The 26,891-nt window shown below is 37.3% G+C and overlaps 1 protein-coding gene across 4 annotated transcripts in view; it reads right to left on the bottom strand.

Annotated features, from left to right (window-relative positions):
- The window catches only part of LOC128021123 (disks large homolog 2), a 180,449-nt gene that overhangs the window by 35,053 nt on the left and 118,505 nt on the right, over positions 1-26,891 (bottom strand). For all 4 annotated transcript variants that reach the window (XM_052608068.1, XM_052608070.1, XM_052608069.1 and 1 more), the window contains 9 exons: positions 20,329-20,382; positions 14,904-14,954; positions 13,427-13,551; positions 10,794-10,963; positions 10,002-10,138; positions 9,284-9,428; positions 8,970-9,135; positions 4,575-4,634; positions 3,646-3,804 (listed from right to left, as the gene is read on the bottom strand). In XM_052608068.1, the coding sequence (XP_052464028.1) occupies positions 3,646-3,804; positions 4,575-4,634; positions 8,970-9,135; positions 9,284-9,428; positions 10,002-10,138; positions 10,794-10,963; positions 13,427-13,551; positions 14,904-14,954; positions 20,329-20,382 (1,067 nt within the window). The remainder of the gene's footprint in view (positions 1-3,645; positions 3,805-4,574; positions 4,635-8,969; positions 9,136-9,283; positions 9,429-10,001; positions 10,139-10,793; positions 10,964-13,426; positions 13,552-14,903; positions 14,955-20,328; positions 20,383-26,891) is intronic.

Here is a 26,891-nt window from a genome sequence, read left to right on the forward strand (position 1 = left end):
TTGACATGTGCACCTCCCTGCTGTTCTTAAAAACACTCTCTCAGCAAGAGAACTGGATGGCCTTTTCCCTTCTTAGCTCAATGGAGTCTACAGATAGCAGCCTCTTCTGCACCTTTCAAAATCACAGCAGTAAACTCCAACACACTCAGCAGATGCAATCAAATCTTTTCTGCTTCATTATCTGTCCCTCTTAAAGGGCAGGTCGGTCCCCCAGGGATGTTTTAAGGAGGACACAATTGTAAACACTGAACTTTTGTTATTAAAAACATCAATGTTTTCTCCCAAGGGAAACTGGCAAATGGTTGGTGTATCACAGCAAACCTGGGGTTTTGTTAAAATAGTACCACTGATCAATTTGAGATGAACCTGTATTGTTAACTATCAGTAAAAAAGAGGAAGGAGGCTAAGAAGAAAGGGTTTCATTATTTGCTGGTTCACTGAAGCACATGTCCCATAATGCATTGCAAAGGACATCTAGGGAATAAATAACAAACAATGGATGCAGTTTCACAGTAATCTAAGAGGCTTTTCAGAGAATTTAATATCTATAGTGAACAACTTGCTTTGGAGTAAACAGCCAAAGAGTACAAAAGACAAATAACAAAGTTTAATAGGGTTAGTGGTTTGTTCAGATCTCTTTATTCTAGACTGTCTTAGCAAACACCATTAATAAATTAAGCTAATTTCATCTTCATGCCCTCCCTGATAATATGACTTATGAATAAAAGATGAAAAGGCATACTTTAAAAGCTCCAGTACAATTAGTATTCTTGTCGTAGGAAACATGCTAACATACATAAACACCACCTGTCAAAGTTAGAAATGGTGTAAGATCTCATACATTTGTTATTTGCATTCTCCAGTAGCGTATTTTAAAAACTGTCAGCAAACTCGATTAAGCTAGTTTATCTTTCTCTGAAAGGAACACAAGTCTTCCAAATTAGAAGTAACAAAATCTTTTGGGAACTATGATTTATGGTTCATGTCACTGCAAAATTGTCCACATCAGCAAAACGCAATTAGCATGCACCCTTCGTTTTTAACCCCAAACAAAATGATTAATCATGATACAAACAAAACTATCCCTCCAGATCAGTAAGCAGCCGGTGCACAACCCCTATTAAATGCATATGCTGCTGTGAAGATACAGAAGAGCCTGGAAAGAAAGAGCAATTCAGCCAATCGGCTTCATCCAATTAGATCCGAATTGAATAATGTGAGGGATTCTCCCTCCAGACTGATGATTCAGAGATGACAAGATCTGGATCCTCTGAAGTCCTCCAAAATACTTGAAATACATCAGATCTGATTTCTCTCTTGGAACCACACTCGAGGTTGTTGATTAGGATATTTTTTGTGTACTACTGCCAAGTGGATACACATTAAGAAAACATCAAAGACATCAGAATTCTAGTCAAATCAAAGAGAATGACTACACTGAACAAGAAAGAGTCTGTTTGAAACATAATTTCGCAAATTGTAAGCTAATATCTCCTGGTGAGGCCTAATTGAGTCAATAACACCTGAGAAAAATTCTTGAAATTATCAGCTAATGAACCACTTTTCTACAACCAGGGTTTTGAGCCAATCACTTAATCCAAACATGCCATAAAATTGACACATGGTTACCGTCAAATCCATTGCGCTATATATTCCTAGTGCTCCAAATGAGATTTGTTTTAGAATAGGCCAATTTTTTAATGGCATCTGTCAGTAGCTACTCAAAAGAAGCTTATGTGAAGTAACAGCGCTCTTAGACAGAGTATTTAGGTGTTTATGTGTGATAAAATGAGAACTGTTCCCTTTTGGGTTGATCCTGACAATCTCACAATGCTCGCTAACACAGAATTGGCCATTTTCACAGAACTGCTGCCTGCGCTTTCTCTTGAAGAGCATCACCAAAAACCGGCAGACCCTGAACATGAGAGACAGCAATCCATTAATCACAGATATTATCCCTGGCATTTTCATGAACGCTTTTTTCACAAGTCCTGAGGATTTAAGCGATGCATTAGGTGTTAGCGGTGGCGTTCTGAAATGCAAATCAACTCAAATCCCAGAGAAGCCAATTAGGCACCGCTTTATAATTCATAGAGTAATGAACTTAAAAAATATAAATCAAAACAAACCGGTAAACAAAGCACACCCACACTGAGGGCATTATGCAAAAATTCGGATAACAGTGGAACATTCCTCGGCCATTTGTGCCAGAGTCCCAAAGAGCATTTCCTCTGCGGCCAAACCCCCTGTTTACACTCCATACATCTCCAGACTATTACATTTATATGCCTAGTCGTTTAATCAGCAAGATGAAAGATGTTTCATTATTGCTAATAATGTTTTATATCCAATTAACGATACAAGCTGCTGCCTGAACCTAAACTGAAATTAGTTAGACAGGAAATAAGGAAGATAAAAATCAACACACTCTGATTTATGATGCACTGACGTCAGATGGACACAACAGGCACACAAGCAAACCGCATTTGACAGCGGCCAAGCTCTGACCTTCATGGGGAAGCTGTCAATAAGCAATACAGTCTAACAAATGAGAATACGGACAATTGACAGTGGCTGCGGAAGGGAAGGAAGTAAGTGGACAGCTGCAGCAGAGATGTGATTCAGTTATACTGTTGTCACGGGTAACCACCAATCACCACGCTTGTCCTCTACATGAACTTTGCATCGTCAAATGAAGTATGAGGAATAAAAATGAAAGAGAATTATGCAAAGCTGTTGGAGTTGCTCATCTGCAGTACTACTCGATGCAATATTTTTTCAGCATGTCAGCATAAAACCGTATTAGCAACTTTTTTTCTTCCATTATCAGATATACACCACTTTCAAAGTTTAGGAGCAGTAAAAAGTTTTTTTAAAGGAATTAATACTTTTATTTAGCAACGATACATTAAAATGAGCAAAGTGACAGTAAGGACATTTACAAGGTTACAAATGATTGTATTTCAAATAAAGGCTGTTCTTTTGACATTTATATATTTTGTTCAAATATTCCTGAAAAGGATTTTACAAAAATATTAACCAGCACAACTGTTTTCAACATTGATGTTAATAAGACATGTTTCTTAGCACCATACCAGAATGATTTCTGAAGTATCATTTGACACTGATATGGAGAATGGCTGCTGAAAAGTTTAATCACATGAATAAATGGCATTGCAACAAATTAAGACAATTAGACAGTTGCAATATTTCACAGTGTTACTGTTTACTGTTTTTTTTTATTATTATTCAAATAAATAAAGTCTAGGTGAGCTTAAGATAATTATTTAATGCATATTTCATATATAATAAAAATCATACCAATCTCAAACTTTTAAACAGTAGTGCATTTTCTGCAAAAAATAAAATAAAATAAGATAAATTGATTTCACTTTGGTCTCTTTTTGAAGGTTGTATTCACCGTATCAAACCTCTGTAGATAGTTAAACAAACAAACAAACAAACAAACAAACAAAAAAACACCAAGGAAAGAATGAGGTATACTAAGACTAGTACATGATAAGCATGACATGCAGGTGACTTTGAAATGGGGCGGGGCATGCAAGTAAGCATAAATTAGGGTGTGGTCAGAGTTTTCATTCACATGCCTCATTCAAGTCCCATGCAGAGCGCTGTGCTCAGTACCTGGAGATCTCGGAGTCAGGGAGCAGGCCTGCGTGATAGTGAGGAAAGTGGGGGATTGAGTGCATGGGGCTTTTATCAAACTCCACTGGGGAGTAGAGATGGGGAGAGGGGGCGCGGTCACTCAGTTTGTTCACAGTGCTGTAAACTGGCTCTGGAGGCCTGGTGTGGGAGAGAAAGAGAGAGGCAGAGAGCACAGCAGCTAGAGTTAGTGCGCTGATGTAGACTGATACAGAGTAGTGACAGACCGAAATACAAGCAGGCCATTCCACCTAGTGTCAGAGATCAACAAATAAGTCTTTTTGACTAGGTTTACATGTCTACAACACATTAACCCTAGAAGCAAATTTGTTTAAAAATAAAATGGCTATATAAATTATAATAGGAAGACTTTATTTCAATATAACTTTGAATTCTGTACAATACAATATTTTGCCATTACAAAAACCCATACCGGTCGACCACTAACAGAGAGAGGGAAAGATAGACTAAGAGAAAAAGAGAGAGAGAGGGTGAAACACATAGCAGTGGAAGTGGGAGGAACAAGGAAATAACTGCAACTGGTTAGTATAACATCTAGCTTTGATAATTAGTGTTACAAATTTAAAAACAGGCTATTTCAGTTTCACGATTCTTCAATCAGCATCTTCAATAAGCCCTCAGATCTTCAATGTTCACATTTAATAATTAATGTTCTGTGTCATTGCCAGTGTAAAAAGACTCCACAGGGACTGACATCCAGCGATGTTTTGGTCTCTTTCCTTTCTTTTATTCATTCTCCCTGTCTCAATCACTCAATCTGACTGCCGCTGTCTCATTTTCTACAAACAACAGTCTCTAGGGTTCAAAAACCAAATTAGGCCAGGAGAAGCGTGCATAGTGCAGAAAGACATAATTGAACATTCAAACGACGGCTTGCGTAAGTCGCTCACCTCAACTGGAAGTGCTGGGAATCAAACCTGTGACCTTCCATCTCATCTAACGAGGAATTTCTGATCGGAAACAGACAATAAGTTAGCACGAGGACAAAACAGACAGCAGTTTATATGAAATGTTAAAATGTGCATTCTAAACGGCTGGAATGTATACAGTACTTGTTACATGTAGCATGCAGAAACAAAACAGGGACACCAACAGAATTCAGAACAAAATCAAATATGATAACACAACAAGCCCCCTTATACAACACGACTGGGTTTGACAAACAAACAAAATATTAAATATTAAAATGTGTCATAATCACTTGACTCTAACAGAGTCAGTAAGAGTGAGCAAGATTGCGGATACAAGACTACATTCGACATGTTGCAGATAATATGTGTGGGATATATCTGTGACAGGTTCCTCACCGGACCACATTCTCTCCTCACTCTGTGTTGTGTGAGGCTGAGATGACTGACAAACACTCTTTTACCTTCCCTACATTATACCCTTTTTTCTCTTTGTCTTTCAATCTTTAACAGTACTCACTCTCTCAGTCTCTCACTGTCTGGTTTCAGCACATTTCTTCAAATCCACAGTTCTCCCCTTCTCCTTGCCCTTAAAGGGTTAGTTCTCCTGTGTGTACGGTATACTGTCCATGTCCAGAAAGGTAAGAAAAACATCTTCAAAGTAGTCCATGTGACATCAGAGGTCAGTTAGAATTTTTTTGAAGCATCAAAAATACATTTTGGTCCAAAAATAGCAAAAACTACTACTTTATTCATCATTTTCTTCTCTTCCGGGTCTGTTGTGAGAGAGAGTTCAAAACCAACAGTGTAGTGATATCCGGTTCGCGAACGAATCATTCGATGTAACCGGATCTTTTTGAACCAGTTCACCAAATCGAACTGAATCGTTTTAAACAGTTCACGTCTCCAATACGCATTAATCCACAAATGACTTGGGGGCCATTCACATATCGAGTCTTTTGCGAGCGCAAGTTAGATATTTCCAATGTAGGCGCACGGTATGCGCGCTCATAATGGAAGCGACGCGGTCGCGATGCGCACATCTCAACTTTTCAGAATGCCGCAAGCGCACCGCGGGTCTTGTGACAAGAACCAACCAATCAGCTTCATCCTTTCCCGTAACAACGTTGAAAGCTCAGCCAAGATGAAGGAACAGCTCACCATAGCTATATATGGATTGCCATTTTTAAATAAATTTAGTAGCAGAGCTACTGCAAGAGATTTTTAGTGCTGAAATTTCCGCGTCTTCACGGAGAGAGCGGGTCATGGTTGCTTAGCAACAGACAGACGCCTCAGGGGCGCAACTGCCCGAGGGCTTTGGAAAGAAGGAGAAAGCGGCGCGCCTAGCGTTTTCCATGTGTTTTTAGGCGCGATATGTTAACGTCCCTTAAGCTGTTAACTTTTTTAATGTGGCTGACACTCCCTCAAACAAACAAACCAATATCCCGGAGTAATTCATGTACAGTACACTGACTGAAGATGAGAGAACTGAAGATGAACATCGAGCTGAGCCAGATAACGAACAAAAGATTGAATAGTTCTCGAGTCAAGAACCAGCTGCATTGGTTTTTGGATCACCAGTAGTTCTTTCGGACAGTTCGATTCAATATTTTCGGTGAACTAACCCTTTTAATACAGGGTCACAGCAGGCTAAATAAAACCATGACAAAACCCTTATTATACACAAACCCTCTAGCACTTCACACTGACGGTGAGGCACAGAGATAGAATTAGGAACAGGCCAGCATCACCAACTCACAATACATATATGGAACCACAAACTTAACATGATTTGTCTACGTAGCACACAGTTATAGACAAACATAGATAACAGATTATATTTTGATGGTCCTGGAACAATATATCATATAATACATTCATTTTTTGTTGGTTTGTCCTGTCACTATTGTAATATCCTGCACTGCATTAAACATCAAATACCTTCTGAATTGACAGTGTGGACAGACAAATGGTTTGAAGAAGAAGGAAATTTGGGTGAGTTTAGGACCAGGGGCCCCACTAATTAAAGTCAGAAATAAAAGTCATTAAGTTCAGAGAAAGCTGTGCCTCAGCAAAATACACAATTTGCTGAATTACAAGAACTCTTTGTCTACACATCTAATAATTATGAATGTCCAGTTCATTGGAGGTGTGCTTAGTAATAATTGAGTACTGACCCAACGTAGTAATGCTGAGTGTGTATGTACATGACAGGGGTATGGGATGTTCTACTTCTGCAGCTCTATTATTCATCATGAGTGAACGACCAGGGTGCGGTTGTGTGGGTGTGGGTAGGTCGTGTGTGGTGGTGGTGAAAGTTGTGTCATCTTTTCAGAAAAATGTTAGGTATTTTCATTTTTTGTATAATATTATGGTGTATGTTTGTGTGCATGACTTTCCTCTAACAATGCATTGAGATTATGGCAACATAACCAACATGTCCACCCCCCACCCCCACCTAATTAATTATTCAACTTCTAATCAATAATACAAGATTACATTTATTATGCACATACACATGAAATGCCCCATTCTATTTTTTCACTTAAAATCAATTCCTGAGTCAAAAAAAACATATTTAGTGGTGACAGTATTCTGCCATTACATATTATAATCTTCAGGCAAACCTTTGATTTTCTCAGATTCTCCTGTGGTTAACACAGTAGAGTTGAAGGGGGCTGAATTTCCAGGTGGGCTAATGCTTCCTCTAACACACAGACCACGTAAACCTCTTACAGAGAAAAGGGGGCTTAATCTGTTTCTCTCACCTCTTTAAAAGGTTGTGTTCTTTGTTTGGAATGCATGCTGTCATGCATGTTTAGCATTCATAGTAAAACTAGGTATTTTTCACAGCTGGGGTACATTAACTGTGTTTCTCAGTGGGATACGTTAACAAGGCCGTCTGGTGAAAGTGTCAAACATAGCTGAGAAATTACAGTTGCAGTGTTGAACTTTGGAATTTATTTAGTAATTAGTTATTCATCTATAAATACTGCAGGAAAACAAAATGTCATCCCGTGGATTGATGAAGATTATTATGGTGAGGGTGGCCAATAGCCAATAAGGCTACTGGAATTCTGGGATTCAAATTTTAGCTACACACACCCAAGAGGAAACAGCCCCAAAAACTGTTAAACAACCATTGCTAGACCCTCATAACACTGCCATGCAATGCCTCAGAGGTCCAAAACAACCACAGGGTACATTAACACATCAAGAAGCCAGCCGACAGAAAGAGCGTGAGACAAGTTAATCAAAACAGAAGTCTGTTGTGACATTTTTTGCCATTCTAAATTCATAGTTCTCATGGAGTATGATAAATCCTTTTTAGATTTTCCAGAAAACTCCAGGGATGATGCTCAGTATTCATATCACTCTGAGGTTCAGATTGCGTTGCAGTGTACTAAACACATCCCCAGCCCTGCAGTTCTGAACATATGTCTCCCAAAACACCCTTAAAATCAAGCAGGCGTGCAAAAACAAGCTCATGCTGTCGGCATACACTGACATCAACACAGATTTTAGAGTTTGAATCAGTATGACCTTTCTGTCCTTTTTTCTGTAATAAACATCTTATGCTGTGTATGCTAGGGTGTTCTATGTAGTTTCATACTGAAAAAAGACCACCTTTAAATCTCTATGATATTGCTTTACTTCTTGCATATTTCGCACCATTTTCAAAGTGAAATGTCAAATGAATCTTGCTAAAACCGTTGTGTTTTATTGCATTTAATAATAATGTACTACCTAGGCTAAACCCTAGCCAAAACATAACCAATAGAGTTAACGAAGAAAAGTTCTAATAAATATGCATTACTTTGAAGCAACCACGCCAATTTAGTTGCTTCTTTGCATCTTTGATTTATTTTGCAGTACTCAGACATGTGTGCTCCATAAATACCATGCTGCACCAGGTGAGCTACTGAGCAAGTTTACCAAGTCAGAAAAGCTATACAAACAAGAGCTGGTTATACGATGCAAATAGTAAAATGTGTTTGTTTACAAGTCACGCATTATGATAAACATGAAAAAAGTAATGTGCAAAGAACCATGCAAAAACTGTAAATAATTATTAATTGAAAATCTGCCACTGTAATCATAATTTGTTTGAAAAGGAAAAAAATGTAGGTAGACCCAATGTTGTTCTGCACATTCACAACAAACATGGACCACTAAAAATCCAGGAACATGAAAACAGTATGGAACATACAGGACAGGAGGGAGTAAAGGATGGGACAGTAAATCCCAAAACAATCCCATCACTAGGTGTGATGACGCTGTTTGATTGTCTTTTGGATTTCCATGGGACACATGGGGGAAGGGGGCTACACAGTCTACCTGTGGGCAGTGGCATCTGGTAGAAAGGGAAGGAATTACCGTAGGAAGGAAAAACCATCCAACCTGTTAATGTCCTCTTCCCCCAGCAAGTGCTTGGGCAGGGGGGAATATCGGCCAGGGGAGATGGGCGGAAGACTGGATTTATATTCCAGAGTGCCGTTATTACCAGGGGAAGATATATGATTTTCCATAGCGGGTGAGAATGCTGTAGAGAGACAGAGAGATACACACACTGGCTAATCATAATGCTGGCATTAAAAAAGTAAACATTTCCATTTTACTATTACATTTCTAAGCATTATTCATTTTTCTCTATTATATAATGAAGGGTTAATGTGGTAAGAATCACTCACAGTGTGTGATATCCGGCGGCCCATAGGGGTCTGAGAGATAGACATTAGTGGTTTTCCCAACCTTTAGGTATACTACATCTGACGTGTTCTTCAATATGGCCACTGCTTCTTCATGGGTCACCTCTTCTAGAGTGTAGTTATTCACCTGGGTGAAAAAGAAAACACGCGAGATGTGTTAAGCGGGCAATCCAGAGTTATGTAAACAGTTATGCTCTAGTAGTCAATGGCGATTCAGAGCTGCCAAATGTGTCCTGCCCAGTGGATTACACACAGCACTGAACTTGCTAATTAAATCAAACTCAGTCTTAAAAGAGTTTAGCAACCTCACTGGATTAAAAGCAATGGAGTTTGACACGGACTCTACAGCCAAACTTCAGGAATGTAATCAGCCAATTATGAATACAGCTTCCATTTCCCAAAGATCTCTGAGGGCTGATTCTATACGATTGGACAGTGATTTTGTTTTGTATGAAACATTCAAAAGTTACCCCAAACTCACACCCCTGGTTGAGCCCATTTGAGCTGCTTAAATAAAATTGTACATAATAGAAAAATGTCATCAACAAAAACTGCACAAAAACATGTACATTAAAATACTGAATCTAAAATTAAAAATAAAATCTAATTTAAATTGAAAAGAGAAAACTAAACCAAAAAAAAAAGACAAAATGAATCAAATCAAATCAAATCAATGAAATCAGAGGTCAATGAGCCATACCATGAGCAGTCTGTCTCCAACTTGTAACCGTCCATCCTTCTGTGCAGCTCCCCCATCAATGATTTTAGTGACATAAATGCTGTTATCACCCGGGATGTGTTGGTTTCCCAGACCGCCAGCAATACTGAAGCCGAGCCCTATAGGATTTTGAGAAATGACAAATCAAAATGATAGCTGTGTCCCCCTATAGATGCAGTAACTGACTACTAGTAATAAACAGCACTCAAAACTCTCTCAGAGCAGAAAGTACTGTATACACTTTCCTCAAACATAATTTTAGTTTCTCAATTTCCTAGAGGAGAAAACAAGTGTGGCATTGTAGAGTGTTTTGGATTTGAGGAGTCTACGGTGCCTGAAGCTCTTTCTCCAAATTTGTGCAAGTGCTGCTGTGTGTGTATGTGTGATGCATCTCCCTCTGTGTGTTCTGAATAATGCATCAAATCTGTCTTTCTCAGGATATACAGTAGTTCTGTTAATTGCTCCGCCCCAAACAGCAACCAGCAAAAGAGTACGTGAAAACTCTCAGGTTTAGTGGAGTTTCAAATCTTGATTTGTTTTCCATTTCTCTTCACACCCTAGATATGAATGTGTACATGGAGTAAAAGCCTATATTCTTTTATAACAGCAGAAATCTGAAAAAAAAAATGGATGCAAACTAGGAATGTGCAAAACTATGAACAAACAAAACTAAAGTAAAAATTTTTTTTTGCAGAGCAGTCAAGAACCGTGATACCTCCCTAACGCAAATGGTAACAACCAGCTCAGGTTTTACGGTAATTGTAAATCTGAAACCTTTTGGTCCTTTTACGAGTTTGATTTCGGTGACGGTTTCCAGCATTGGTCTCCTCCTGCGCACATAGAGCCTCACAATCGATCCGGCCGCTTTCAGAGCCTCCACCGCCTTACTGTGAGACACCTCCGAGACATCTGCCTCGTTCACACGCAAAATACAGTCATTCACTCTGCGGAGAGAAATAAGAGCGAGGGGTGAGTTTTCAGGAGTCCTCAGTGCGTGGTGAGCCTCCTGCAGAGAGCTCCAGATCACAGCAGCCTATGCTCCAAAGACAGCCGCCTCCTGGGGCATGCTCACATAGAGCAGCTGAGACCCAGCAAACAAGCACACACACTCAACCAAACCAGGAACACACACGCACGTTTCTTCCTTTTCTTCATGTTATTTCAGACAGACTTGATGATGGTGAGATCAGATCTCTGTGTGGAGCACTGGCTGCTGTCAGACTCCTTGTGCAAACAAAAATCTCACTGGATTATTACATTTAATGGCAAAAATAAAGTTTGGAAATGTAAACTGATATTTCCTACTGACACACTACAGCAAAATATAGAAATAACTGACTTAAAACAATTTTTAGTTTGTGAAAATATTAGTGGCATCAGACTTTTGCACAGTACTGCAGCTTCCAATCTTTAAAGCCTGCATGATTTATCCAGAGACTGTTCCACTTCCAACACTCCCAAAGTCAAACAAGGGTAGATCAGAAAAAAAAAAAACCCATACACAATGAAATTGCTTCTCAAAATGCTGTTCACCTCCAGCTCATGATAAATCTTTCACGGCTTACTGGCGAATGTTCAAAGTGTCGTATTCTTTTAAAAGAGAGAATGCAGAATATGGGGTGCATGGGAAAGGGAATGGAAAGAGAAAGAGAGAGAAAGACGCTTGCGGGTATAAAGCCGAATACTGAACGTTAAAGTGGCGCAACTTGCCCAGAGAAAATGAGCAAGACGAAGATTGGTGATGCTCCGAGCCCTGACAGATCTGACTGAGAACGAGAGGGTAAAAGAAAACAGCCAAGTCATGGAGCAGAGCAGGGCAAAAGGCTCAGACTGGGCTGTCACACGCAGCTGCTGTTCGGAGTGCTGCACACACATGCATACAAAACACAGAAAGATTTGCTCTCTCCCCAGCACAATCTAATTACGCTTCCCTCTAATAAAACAACCCTCTCAATCAACTCCTGAACGGCCCTGACATGAATTCCAAACACATCCAGCCAGGAATAGAAACCCTACAGCTCACCAATATCAATTAAACCTTCAATCTCTTCAGGAAATAGCCAGAGAAATCTTATTGTTCAAAGAATGCTCTTTCATAGATCAGGAGACTTAATTGAGTTCTGCAATATTATTGAATAAAAACGTTCTACTAAATAAAAGAGATAATTGAAATAAATGAGATAATTGTTGGCAAACAGCAAGAGTGTCGAAAAAATTTATGTGGGTAGTGTCAGATCATTTATTGTTCGTGGAATGAAAAATATTTAAATTAATATTCAACAAAACTTTTAATTGAAAACCAAATAATAAAATAAAAGAAATACCAGGAACAAAGACAATTGTACAATTATCTTGTAAGTTCCACAAAAGAATGAAAGTCATACAAGTATGGAACAACACGAGGGTGAGTAAACAATACAACCCACATTTTTAGGGTGAACTATCCCTTTAATTTCATCATTCCTTCTGTAAGGTGTCACAATTTTTTTTATTTAAAAGTAAAATCTCACAAAATGAGAAAATAATCTTTGATTCTTAAATATAAACATAAAATGTATAATGCATACTTGTTTGTTTTTACCCTGTGGAAGACTGACATGATAGTGATTTGGTCAGGTCTATTCGTTATCCCCACACATGCCACCACAGACCTCGCAGATGGTACAGTTTTTAAAGTACCTCTTAGTCAGAGTGTGTGGAAGTCAGCAGAAAACTTCAGATACTTCGGCTCTCCAGAGAGACATTAGGACTGTGATAAACAGCCCGCTTTCAATCATTTACAGCAGCGAGAGGCAAAGGGGGAAGGAAGAAGAGTGAGGGAGGAGGAAAGAAAGACATTGCTCTACAAAGCCAGAGCAATAAGCGAGGTCATTATGTTTCGAAAAAAAAAGAAGAAAATTACCTAGTGATCTACTGAATTTCTCTCAATCTTGGAAAGAAACAGTATTATTTCATTCAACAATTCATCAATTCACCAAACTATTTAAAATCAACTCATTATCACATATATTAATATACTCATTATCACTTCAATAATGGACATAAAATAGGTCAAAATAGTCTAATACCACTATTTGCATTACATGCACATTATTATTTTCTGCAGCAATGCCATAGGACAACCATTTTGGGTTCCCCAAAGAACCTTTCAGTGAACAGTTCTTAAAAGGAACACTTTTTTCCTTAGTGTGAAGAATATTTTAATTGCATAAAGAATATTTTTTTCCACTAAAAAGAACTCTTTTGTACAATAGAAAATGGTTTTATGGATGTCAAAGGTCCTTCAAGGAACCATACATGCCAATAAAGAGCCTTTACTTTTTAGTATGCATTATATTTTTGGCACTTACATACAAAACTTGCATGTTACACAACAAACAAATGTGTGCTACGAAACCCCAGCCCACCTGAGTCTGCCATCTTCAGCCGCCGCTCCTCCAGGGATGATCTTTGTGATGAAGATCCCAGGATCATCACCGATGTGAGGGTTATCTGTACCACCTGCTATACTGAACCCCAGCCCTGAGTTACCCTGAGGAAACACACACACACACACAGACAAATATATGAAAGATGGACTGGCCCCTTTATAAGACCTTTGCTTCAGTGAAAAGAGCCTGAATAACAGAACCACAATAGAATGAATGAAAGAGAGATTATTTTTGTAGGAGGTACACTTTGCTACCCATGACTCATCTGTGTTTACAGTTTAGCATGGCACGGGCCTCTTAGCAGCGCAAACTCACAAATCAAAGCCTGTCACAACCGTGGGCGGCTAGAGCCACATTTAACATCTCTGAGAAGTAAATAGGCTAACAGGCTAATATTTTGAAGTGACGTGTTTATGATGGGACTCTCCAGGGTGATGCCTTGGTATAATAAACAGGCTTTTAAGCTTTAAACAAAGTGAATCATGGGGAGAATTCATCTTTGCTGATTAGAGATGTTCCCTGGCTGTGTTGAGAGTTTGTATTTGCTTTATAGAACAGCAAAGTTATGAAAAGGCAATACCAAAACATTAGCATCAGGGTGGAGAGATGGTTTTAAAGTGAAAGAGAGAGAGAGAAATGGGTGACAATAACAGATAAGCCCCTAGCAGCAGAGTTATCCAATTTTCTAGCTTGTAATCTCAGTTGAGTCTGCAGAGGCCCCTGAATGTACACTTTCAGCCTCCTGGCTCCAGGGTCGGACAAATCTGCACTACCTCTGGTAGTTGACCTTTGCTATTGTCCGTGCTCTGTGTCTAGTCATGTGGATCCGGTTGCAGATGCCAGAATGTAATCTGCAGCCGTATAATTCTCTCTCTCTTTGCCTCTCTCACACTGCCTCTACACTTGCAGATAAAGCATATACAGTACATTGGCCCAATTAAGAGGGTTCTGTGAAATCTCTCTAAATGAAAGCTTCAGTAATAGTTTCTAAAGAGTTTGTATATATAATGAATTATAAAAGTATTCTTATAGTTACAACAATGCATTCATAAATATGTATACATGGAAACGTAATATGTCAGTGTTTGCATGAATAAATATCAATAGTTTTATAATAATCTGTAGAAAAAGGTTTATATGAAGTATTGCATTGACAGGAGACCTAATATTATGGTCAGGCAATTTCCCTTTTTCGAGAGCTTTTCCACATAGTGACTAGACAAATCTAAAAAGCAATCATCATTAACTCAAATGATCTCACATTTAGAGTCATTACTAATCACAAGATAAGCTCATTCTGGGACTGGTCATGTTTGTTGGTTATGTGTCAAGATCATGCTCCCAAGGCAAGCAGTGAATGACTGGATTATCAGACAGAAGAATCCACACAAGCATAAAATAAGACGTATCTATGGATGTGTATTGTGTGAGAGAGAGAGAGACCGACACTTACCCGCTCTAATGTAATCTCTTCAAATTCATATTCAATTTCTGTCCCATTTACCTATTGGAGGGAGAAAAAAAATCAGATATGTTCGCGGATGCAATTCAAATAGGGTATTAATCACATGAAATATCTAACTGTGACGCCACAATGACATCCTAAACCAGCAGCAGCCAAATGATGTGGAGAGAGGTTCACAACAGTTCAAAATATTTTGTGAGAGCTAAAGTACTAAATTGAAACCTATCATGAGATAAATGATATGTCAAATAACCTCTTAAAAACATCAGCATTCAACTCATTCTCCTTGAATGAATTGGGAATGGGGCTTTCATACATATCTTCAGCAGATATTGAGCCTAATTGCTCACTGCATTAGCTGGAATTGTCTAAATCTGAGTTCGGACACTATAATCCATAATCATTTACCTGCTTGTACAATGGGACCGGGCCTCTGAGGCAGACATGCTGACTTAAGCAGGTCTTAAGATGAATTCATACTGAACGTACAGTTAGAAATGGCAGTGAAAGACAACTAATCCAATTTCAAGTTCCATTTTAAATGAGGCTCATCTTCGTGCTTGATTGGAGACATTCATCTTAATTATTCTTTAATAAGTGAAGCAAATGCAATTGCTGTAAGGTGCTCTAATACATGTTAAAGCATTTTTAAGCAGTATGGCTGCGCTCACGTTCATATTTTGAGCATACAAACATGCTCCACACTCAACTGTTTCAGAAGACCTACAAGGACCTGTCTACAATGTACACAAAATTAATAAAATGTTCCTGGTCTAACTGATTCATCAAATTTTTTTTATAAAAATAAAAAATAATTTTTTAAATAAAAATAAAAATAAAAAATAAAATAAGCTAACTATAAAATAAGTGCACTCTACTGAAACAATCTGTGTACGTTTTTACAATGTTTTAGAACTTTTTAACTAATTATTTTTCAACTATTAAAGTTTTATTTTCTATTACAAGCATAATTTCACAGGTGCTATCCATAGAGTGTGTTGTGAACAAGGACATTTTATGTTGAAGTGCCTTGATAATAAGGCAGCCCTGGCATTTACAGTGAGTGTGCATGTTTCACATTTTGACTTTTTTAATGCTGAGGAGAGTATTTCAGACATCTGGAGAAAGAGAAACCGTCATTCATGGCTAATTGAAACCCAGTGAACAAGCTCATTTATGCCTCAGCCACCTCAGCTGTTCAACAGAGAGAAAGGGAGAGAGATATAGCTGAACACTGTCTCACTGCTTTCCTCAGAGCAACATGACCTTTCATTTACAGCATTAGTTGGAAGCCTCTAGACTATACCTGCTCTTAAGCAGGAGGACCAAACAGATGTCAAGAGCTCAGAGCTGAACGATGAGCATCTCACTTCACAACATTTCTCAAATGGATTCATTTGTTGAAATCTGGATGACACTCATGCAGTAAAATGTCATGCAGGAAGATTTGGTAACGCATTTAGTTGGTCCAGAGTCAACACAAGGATGAATTACTTAAGAGGGCATCTGGAATCCTAGATCAGGCACGAATTACCCCAAAATAAAATTGGGGTTAAATGCTAAAATTAGTGGTTCTCTTCATACATGATTAGCAATTTCATATTACTGCTTACTGATAAAGTGGTGTGAACCTCACTGTAGAGTGTAAAGGGTCAATATCAACTTCAAACTCCCAATGACTTTACTTTAAGAAACCATGCAATATAGAAACTCAGTGTCAGTGGATGCAGACTATATATTAACACAGGGATCCCCAAAGAACACTACCAGCCAAGATGAACACCTAGAGTACATCATGCTCTGCAACTGCTTGAATAGTGAATAAGGCTACAGTATACAAACACAATCAGGAAAATAATTAATGGATCTGATAACTGATGGGTGAGCATGAAAAACCAATAAGACGGAGTAAATGAGATATTTAACAGCTGCGCTCATTAGAACGCTCAATAGAACACCTCTTATCAACCGAGTAAAGACACGATAATCAAACGCACTTCATTTGGTCAGTAAATATGGAGAACTTTTCTTTAGGTTTGGAAAAACATGGCTTTTCCATCTTCCCCCTGAAGAAATGACCCAATTACTGGGCTTTGAGTGGCATTAGCATTCTGAGCCGCACAGTGTTGCAAATGTGAGACGCTGGGGACCAGCGGAGAGTGCAGCTGCAGAGGGGACGGTGGGAGGGGAGTTCACCATGCAGCATCCGGGGTGTAAAAGCTCACATTAAACTGGTGAGTCACTGCGAATGTGGCACCAAACAAACTCGCGAATGTACGATGTGCCTGAGCGTGTTCATCCACACAGTTTATGAAGAGCGGGTCATGTTTCCATGACGACTGTTTGACTACAATGCAGGTACTGGACACTTTTAAGCAGAAGCTTTCCCTTTGGGGTTTCGGCTGATGGGATGGCATATTTTTACGCCCATCGCAGTGATTAAACACAAAATATCCCTCGGGCCGTGACATAATAAGACTCGGTTTCCTCAAAACACACCCACGTGGACTAATTAGCACTACGAACTAACCACTGTTATTCTTGACAGCTAATGGACAAAAGCCGCTGTTAAAAGTAGGCAATTTTTTTTTTATTTTGCTGAAGCTAGGCGGATGTTATTTAAATCACACTGACTCAGTAATACTTTATTAATCTTGTCATCCCCCATGATTATCTTTAGCACTCCTTCTAGATTAGCTCTGTTCCCACTACAGTTACAAAGGGAGCACAGTGGAGGCTTCATAATTTACAGCACTTAACCAGATTTCTAAACTGGTTTAAAACTAGGCAACACTGGGCTGAGATTGAAAGTGTAGTGTCTACTGAATATTCATTGTTTGTGCATATTCCAATTGCAGTATTTTAAAGGCGTTTCAAAATTAGTGAATTGTCTTTTCATCTATTTTCTATGCAGCCACTTTCTAAAGCAGCATCATGGAACTATACAAATGATCTTTTTTAGACTGAGTTTAATGTTAGCATGTTGCTAAGCTAACGATACGCTAAGCAAATACTCATTAAAACAGTGCATTTTTTCGAAATAATATATTTTGAGATAATATATTAGTACTTTGTGGTATTAAATAAATGACTTCAATTATTTTTTTAAATGTTTAAGATGAAAATGAAGTGCTCATCAAGGATAGATCTATTTAATCAAAAACAGTTATAATGTCAAACATTACAATTTTAAATACATTTGTATCTACTTTCTATTTTAATATATTTGAATGTAATTTATTTCTGTCATGTTTAATGCTAATGAAACATTTCTATTTATTATTAATGTTAAAAACAGTTGTGCTGCTTAATATCTTTGTGGAAATAGTGATGAATATTCACTGAACATTCAATGAATGTGATTCTTTGAATATAAAGTTTAAAAGAAAATCATTTATTTGAAATATAATAATTTAATAAAATACATGTTTTCACTGTCACTTTTGATCTAATGTATTCTTGCTAAAAAAAAAAGAAAGACTAATTTTTTTCACCATTTTTAAATTGTAGTGTATTATGTCTAATATAAACGCTGCCGTAGATTTAGCTCAATATAAGGTATTTTAAAAACTGTACCTTACAAATAACTATTCATCTTTATACCAATATCCTATGTTATATTTCACAACCTTTTCGGAAAAGCTGTTTATTTCGACAGCTTTGCAGCCTAGCCTACTGAATGTTTCTTTAGTATCAAATTAAATATGGAATCTTCTCTGACTAAGGTCTGCTGCACTTCTTTATGAACCTTACTACATCTGACAGCTTCATACACTCTTGCATTTCATATATTTTCAACATATTTCAGAAGCATCAACAGATGGAGATGTTTCTCATTTTTTTAATCACTCCAAAGAAACATCTGTCTCTTAAGCTTGATTTTCAACTAGCTTGACAATTGAACTTGACGATTCCTTGATAAACAGCACAAAGCCCATGTAGCATTTAACCTGAGGCAAATCTGCATTAAATCAACCAAGGTTCCTTTTAATAAATTGAACAGATGATACTGTGTAGGGTGAGCGAATGTGTGTGGAATAAATGTATTGCATGAATACATGCATAATTGGGTTGATTTGGTCCTTTCCTCTGGCTTTAATGCAGCACCTCTCTTTTTTCACTCTGGGATAATGTCGTGTCTTTCTCCACAAAGACGACTTGATAACTATTTAACAATTTGATGATTTTGTATATCATATATATATTTTGTATATTTGATATAATTTTGTATGATTAGTGTATACGATGTGTGGTCCACCCCTAAATAAAATCGTTACCGACTGTAAACAGATTGTATGAAAACAAAACTCCCAAAACTCAGATAGATTGAAGATTAAGTAAAAGCAACATATGGTAAATCCCAGTGAAGTCATATCAAACATTTTAGGTTTACAGCAGCATTAATATTGTAGCAATGACGTTTCTCAAGTTCTCAGCAGAAGAAAAAAAGGTCAGTGAATCTGTTCTACTTTAGAGATTTGCATTTTGGGAGCACAGAACACGAACACACACACACACACACACACACACACACACCATGTGTTTTTAGGCTAAACTCAGAGTGAACACCTGCTTTACTGGAGTAATCCATCATTGTTTTCTTTTCACAGAGCTCCATCTTCTCTTGCTTGTTCTCTTATATTAGGATATTAGGAAAAGGTCTTTCAGAGACAGATTGCTGCTTAAACCAGCTCATAATCATCGTAATCTCACTCATATTCCAACACATGTCCACAGTGGGCTTTAAACTGAAAACAGCAGGAAAAAGAAGGGAGATAAGCAATTAAACGGTCTTAACAGCATTAGGTGCGTTGCTGGATTCTGGATGTCATGGCCGATCTCTCGCTGTTGATAGAATTACGGTGCTTTGACTAAAACAAGACACATCCACAGTCATCTGGATATGCCTCAATGTTAATATTTCATTACTGAGATGCAGGCAGAGAAACACGAAAGAAAGAAATTAAATTATCCCCAGTGAAGGGTGTGAGTAAGAGGCGTAAAAGTCACTTTGTGCCGAGTGCTTATCGCTTTGTGTTGGTGTCTGATTCAACACTGCTCCCCCCCTCTGTGTTCTTTCATTCACTTCAATCGCCTGTTCGGTCATATGCTCAAATCGTGATGTTTTTTTCCACATTTATCGAACTCTTTCACTCTGATCTAAAGCATAGTGAACAGGCAGCGACTTTCTAATGCAGCATATTAACTCAAATGGCATCTCATAATCAACTGATTTGAAAGGCTCTACGTAGGTACCATGCAAAATATGTTTATCTGATCCGATTCCTGTTTTAAACCATTCATCAAATCTCTCTCAAACAGTTGACTCCATACATTAATATTTCAAACCCCTAAAAGAATAGGTGCATAATGTCATGAGCATGCAATAAATAAATGAAAAATCAAAACTCACGTATGGTACAGATTCCAAAGTGTCCGTGTTGACAATAATTGGAGCAGGACTTGCCTGTGAAAAGAGAGAAAGGGAAGGCGAGAGGCATGGACGGAGGGGAAAACAGAAAGAGATAAAGATCAGAGTGGATCGGAGATGCGTGAACTGGCCTAGATTTGAATAAGGGATACAGCTGAGCTCACAAATGCCATGATGAAGAACACAACTTCAAAACGACAGTCGACAATGGAAAACAACATATTTACAGCACACACACCGATTAGATGAAGGATGAAAAAACATGGCATCATTTAGGAGTATGATCACTGCTGAAAAAAAGTTTTTATGAATGTTGAAATTGTTTATATCTCTCCCTGTTTCTCTCTGGTGCTATTTTGCTAGTTTCTGATTACAACACAAAGTCATTAATTTCTCCCACACAGCAGCGAGGCCAGAAAATCTCAGCAGTCTATTCTATACCTTCTCTGTTGAGACCCCTTCATTAGCCTTTATTAGAAAATATTATCTCATTTTACACAGCATAATGTACAGCTGCACAATTCACTGTGCAATAACCGCATACTTAAGCAAAATTGTACCTTTTATAGGTAATAATCATTTCTGTGGTGCTGGAGGCAAGAATAAGTCTGCAGAATAAAACCTGACAAATACATATTTACAAACTATATATATAAGAAATATGATGAGACAGACACAATTATGTTTTATAATAAAAACTATTATTATTTGAATGGGTAAATATGCAGTCAGTTTGGGTGAACCTTATATGACCTCAAATATGAACCAAATTCAGATGACAAAGACACAAAAGTGACAAAGACATCTGTAACATTAAAAGCATTACAAAAGATTTAGATTTCAATAAATGCAGTTCTTTTGAACGTTCTATTCATCAAAGAATCCTGATTAAAAAAAAAAAGATAATCTGTATCAGAGTTAACATGGTTAAATATTAAGCAGAACAACTGTTTCATCATTGATATTAATAAAATCAAGTTTCTTAGGCACCAAATCAGCATTTTAGAATGATTTCTGAAGGATAATGTGACACTGAAGACTGGAGAAATGGCTGATGAAAATTCAACTTGTCACCATAGGAATACATATAATAATATATAATAAAAATAAAACAATTTCTAAACATTTTGATGTACTAATATTTCAGATTTTAAAGGTTTTTACAATATTTTTCATCAAATAAATGCAGCCATGGTGAGCATATGTTACATTAATGAACTTTTGTTTCCTTATTTGGTCACCTTCCTTTTCTTGTTTTGGTTAATTGATTATTCCCCACCTGTCTCCAGTTCCCTCATTACCTTCTGTGTGCTTAAATACCCTGTCTGTTTAGTTCTTCTTCATCTGTGATTGAATGTATATTGGTTTATGTCAAAGCTATTATTTGTTATATTGTGAAGTTAATGTAATATAGTATAATATAATATATATAGTATAATATGTAATATAGTTATTCTCCTTCGTGTTCTAGTAAACTCCTCATTTTGATCACCATCCTCCTCAAGCACTTTGTCTTTCGTTTAGCATACACCCAACTTGTAACAGCATAAGAGATCTCTTAAAAATAAAAATAAAATTGTGGCTAAATATTCTGACACACAGACTTTTGCTATCATTCACAGGGGAAAAACAATGTCAGCTCTCCTTCAGCTGAGCATTATTATTATTAATAGAGAAAGTTGAAACTAACAACAGCATCTGATCTCACCAAACAGTTCATCATATGCTTTGCCTATTTTGACGACAAATATGATACAGCAGGCTTTATAGGGTTAAGTACACACAGCGGGCATCTCCCACACAAGGTTTTTTTCGTAATGAATGACATGGTGGGATCAACAACAGAAATGCGCCATCTAGCTGGAGCTATTATCTACTGATGAGGTCCATCACGGCGTGGCAGACAAACATTAAAGTGATAAAAGAGATAATTGCAGCGTTACCTCAAAATATGACAGTTTAATGGTGGGAAATAAAAAGCAAACAGAATGTAATTGAGCAAAAGCTAAGTTTAATATCTCTCAGGATGACAAAGAGCAAAACTGGCCTTTTCAGAAAATGAATCATAAAGAGGGTGTCCTCTGAGACTCATACACTCAGAGAGATGACTCCAATTTTCAACTAGTATGACACTAAAATACTAGTGGTAAATGTGAAGACAGCTCTTGCATATTGCAGATTTCAGGTTCTATTGAATTATCTTGAATATTAAGTTGATATTCTGAGCTATATAATTCTAAAGCCATATTTTAATTTGAATCCGTCTTTGTTTAAACATCAAAAACTCCTGCTAGGTGGTACAATAAATTAATATGACTGCATTCATCAATATGGAAATGATATGCAGATTTATTTTAGATGAACATCAGGTTCATCAGCACTCTGTCTGCCACTATGTTCTTAACTCTATGGATATGAGGGTCTATGAACTTTTCTGCTGAGATAAATATAAAAACCTTGACTGATTATCACTGAAGAGCAAATATGACATCAAGAAATGATGTCATTTTATATTTATGAGGCTTTGAAGTATTTGGTGTCCTGACAATGAAACTGAATATGGTTCAGAGTAATCGTAATCGTTTCTCACTCTTAAAGGGAATAGGAGATGACATTCTGCTTGGTTTACTGAACATTACGCCCATTACTCATTAAGAGAGGGGACAACCCATTCCAAAAATGTGAAACAGACCATTTTTCCGTCGTTAAAATAGTGCACCTGCGCCAACTGCTTTACACTTTGCGTTTAGATCGTCAAAATAGGGCTCTTATTCTTAAGCAGCCCTTAATGTTGATCATGGATCAAATCGATCCACCATGGACCCCTCAATACAGTAAAACTGCACTGAGTGGCCTATTATTGTGGCCAGCCTAAGGCACACCTGTACAATAATCATGCTGTCTAATCAGCATCTTGATATGCCACACCTGTAAGGTGGATGGATTATCTCAGCATAGGAGAAGTGCTCACTAACACATTTAGACAGTTTTGTGAACAATATTTGAGAGAAAAAGGCATTTTGTGTACACAGAAGAAGTCTTAGATCTTTGAGGTCAGCTCATGAAAAATGGGGGCAAAAACAAAAGGGTTGCGTTCATAATTATGTTCAGTGTATAAAAGGTACTGTACAGCTGTAATAAAACCAGAGAGAAAGGCTGCTAGAAACTGTATATACAAAAAAAAAAAATCAATATTAGTAGTATGTTTTAGAGTCAAAGCTTGATCTGGGCCAATGTTAAATTTGCTTTATGAAACAAAATCATTTGACAATGAATCACTGAAAATAAGCCTGGCTTATTTGGTATACCTGCTTTAGAAGTGATATTTTTTTTGCGATTCTATCAAATCGCATTGTGTTGAATCAAATTGAATCGAATCAAAATTGGATCGCACTGCATCATAATAGGGGTGAATTGATTCGCACTGCAATTGTTGCTACTTCATATGTATCTTTAATGTATTGCATCGTTGGCTATGCATCGAGATTCAATCTCATCCTCATCAAGTCTGTCTGGAATAAAATGAAGAAACAGAACAAACTGAGACAGACTCAATCCAGAAGAACTGTGGCAATATCTCTAAGACACTTCAAGAAACCTACTTGCAAAAATACCTGAAAAACAATGCACAAGTGCACCTAGGACAAAAACTTTTTTAATGCATAGTGTGGACACACCAAATGTTGATTTAATTTAGTTAAGTTAATAGAAGTTAATTAATAAAATCTATTTATGGCATTATTTTTGACAACATCCTCACTTTACAGCCCAAAACTTTGCATAGTACTGTAGCTCTGCAGGTTTCTTGAAGCATTTTGAAGACATTGCCACAGTTCTTCTGGATTGAGTCGGTCTCAGTTTGTTCTGTTTCTTCATGTTTTTCCAGACAGACTTGATGATGGTGATATCAGATCTCTGTGTGGAGCACTGGCTGCTTTCAGACTCCTTGTGCAAACAAAAATCTCACTGGATAATTACAATTAATGGCAAAAATAATAATAAAGTTTGGAAATGTAAACTGATATTTCCTACTGACACACTACAGCAATACATATAAATAACTGACTTAAAACTATTTTTTGTTGGTGAAAATACTGGTGGCCTAAGACTTTTGCACAGTACTGTATTTATTCTAAAACATAACAATAATACTGAATGATTCTTAGCAATGTAATGTGAATAGCACACATGTCATTTATAGTCTGTACTTCATATTTCCTTAATGTCTTGTACCTTTGACAGTGTTAAAGATGGTGTCATGTGGATGGGAATATGCATGGAAATTAAATGCAGCATGCATTGTAAAACTAGGCGTTGTAAGGTCCATATATGGTGATTTTGGGAAGGAGACACATGATCTTCACCTGACTGTTATTCATAAAGGGATTTTCCCACAGGATCTGGAGTAAAATTTTTGTGTGTATACATAATCTAGCTTTTGTGCATATGTACACCTTTAGGATTAAATCTTTGGAAAGTTTTATAAATGAGGACCCAAAGCATTAATATACAGAAAATAGAGAAGCTCAACGTACAGTAAACATACGGCATCTATTCTCAATATAATGCACACTGCAAAATAGCACTTAGTTAAACTTAGTTAAAACCCAAGCTGGACAAAATGTAACAGATTTGAATAAATCTGTGTAGAAAAAGCGATTTAACAGGCACACAGACTCTTTGTTGATGTGTTCATTAATTCAGTCTCTAGAGTAGACACAATCGGCTGACGTGGCCGTTGCCCATTTCTAGTGTTATCTGTGTGGAAGTGCTTGCAAATGCACTGATGCAGAGCACGACCGGCCTCTTTCAGCCAGCCAGTGCTCACGTGGCCCATCTGAGCACAGAGGTGATGGCATTACATAATCAACTGCACACACAGCTCTCAATCAACATTAAGGGATACAAAATAATGTATGTGTGTACACATTAAAAATGGTAAGGCACGGTATAGAATGGAACAGCATATTGTATACCATGGTTTTTTAAGGCTAAAGATGCAAGAAAGAGATCAGATGCTGTGTCTGAATCCACATTTAATATGAAAAGTGTGTCTGTGTGTGTGTATGTGTGTGTGTGTATGTATGGTGTAAGACAGACCAGCTCTGCAGAGTTTAGAGAAAGAGAGCACAAACACAAGCATCTTAAGGGCTTATTGTGGAGCCAATCTGGGGCAGACTTTCTGCTTCAAGCATCTTTATGCATCTGCAGAGTTGGGAAAGGACTTGGTAAACAAAAGTGTCTGTTTTCAACACATCAGCATTTTAGGGCAGGTAAGATGCAGGCTAATACAAGATCAAGAAAGTGCCTGGGTTTAAACCCAGAGTTTATGCTACATTATGTATCTTAAAACATCACATCAGATTTCTCTAATACTTTTCTAGCTAGTGGGGGTCTTTTGAAACATATTTTAACATTGTGTTTTGTGCAGATATTTACGAGATCCACACAGGCTTGTCGCCTCAAAAATGCATGTGGAGTGCATTGGAATTCAGGCAAAACATGATAAATAAAGTGTGGCATATCTAGGAACCCATCAATACTAAGGTTAATTGTGTGCTAATAAGCACAGTGGAATAATTACAGTTGTCCTTATGAACGCTAGCAGTTCACCCTAGCTGAGAGAACTGCACCTTGGTGAATAATATTCCATGAGTGATGAATGTAAACATCAATTAAACTACTCATCAAACATTTTTAAATCTATTTGCAGTATGTCACCAGAAAAATATGCTCTAGTGAAACAAAAGGACTTGTCATGAGCATTTAAAAATAGAACTGAATGAAGATAAATAACTACAGTAACTTGTCCATTTTGCTCTTTGGAAAACAGTATAACAGCAAATGGTATGATATACCACAGAGGAGAAAATGACTGTCAATTAGTCTACATAGTTTGCACTTTGCTTATCCAATGTAACATATGATGATAAATAATGATCGGTCTGCAGATGTGTTATGTGCTGCTCAAAGAGGTCCTGCAATGGTGTTCAGAGCCTCGGCTCTTGTCCCACTTTACAACTCTCAATAATTCAGGCCACAAAAACTATACATAGAGCTACCACACCACCGTCAATAATGCACAAGAAGAAAAAGTCAACAACAACAGCCTTAGCTGAACACCATTGAGACAGCCACTCAAAGAAGTATCCAAGTTGATTATAAAGTGCTGGTAAAGATATTACAAAGATGCAATGTACACAAATACATGTGCTGGGTTTTTAAAGTGACAGTAAAGGTATTTCTAATGCTATAAAATATTTACATTTTATATAAATTATGCTCATTTGAACTTTTTATCAAAGAAAGCAAAAGCAAAAAAAAAAAAAACTGTTTTCAACATTGATGATAATAAATGTTTCAAAAACAGCACATTAGAATGATTTCTGAAGGATCATATGACACTGAAGACTGGAGTTAATGGCTGCTGAAAATACATCAAAATAATAATAATAATAATAATAATAATTATTATTATTATTATTGTACAATTGACTAAATATTAATGAACAAATTTGTGTGTGCTGATATACATACAAAAACAC

This window comes from Carassius gibelio, chromosome A10, assembly GCF_023724105.1.
Source record: "Carassius gibelio isolate Cgi1373 ecotype wild population from Czech Republic chromosome A10, carGib1.2-hapl.c, whole genome shotgun sequence".
In the NCBI taxonomy this organism is placed as follows: domain Eukaryota; kingdom Metazoa; phylum Chordata; class Actinopteri; order Cypriniformes; family Cyprinidae; genus Carassius; species Carassius gibelio.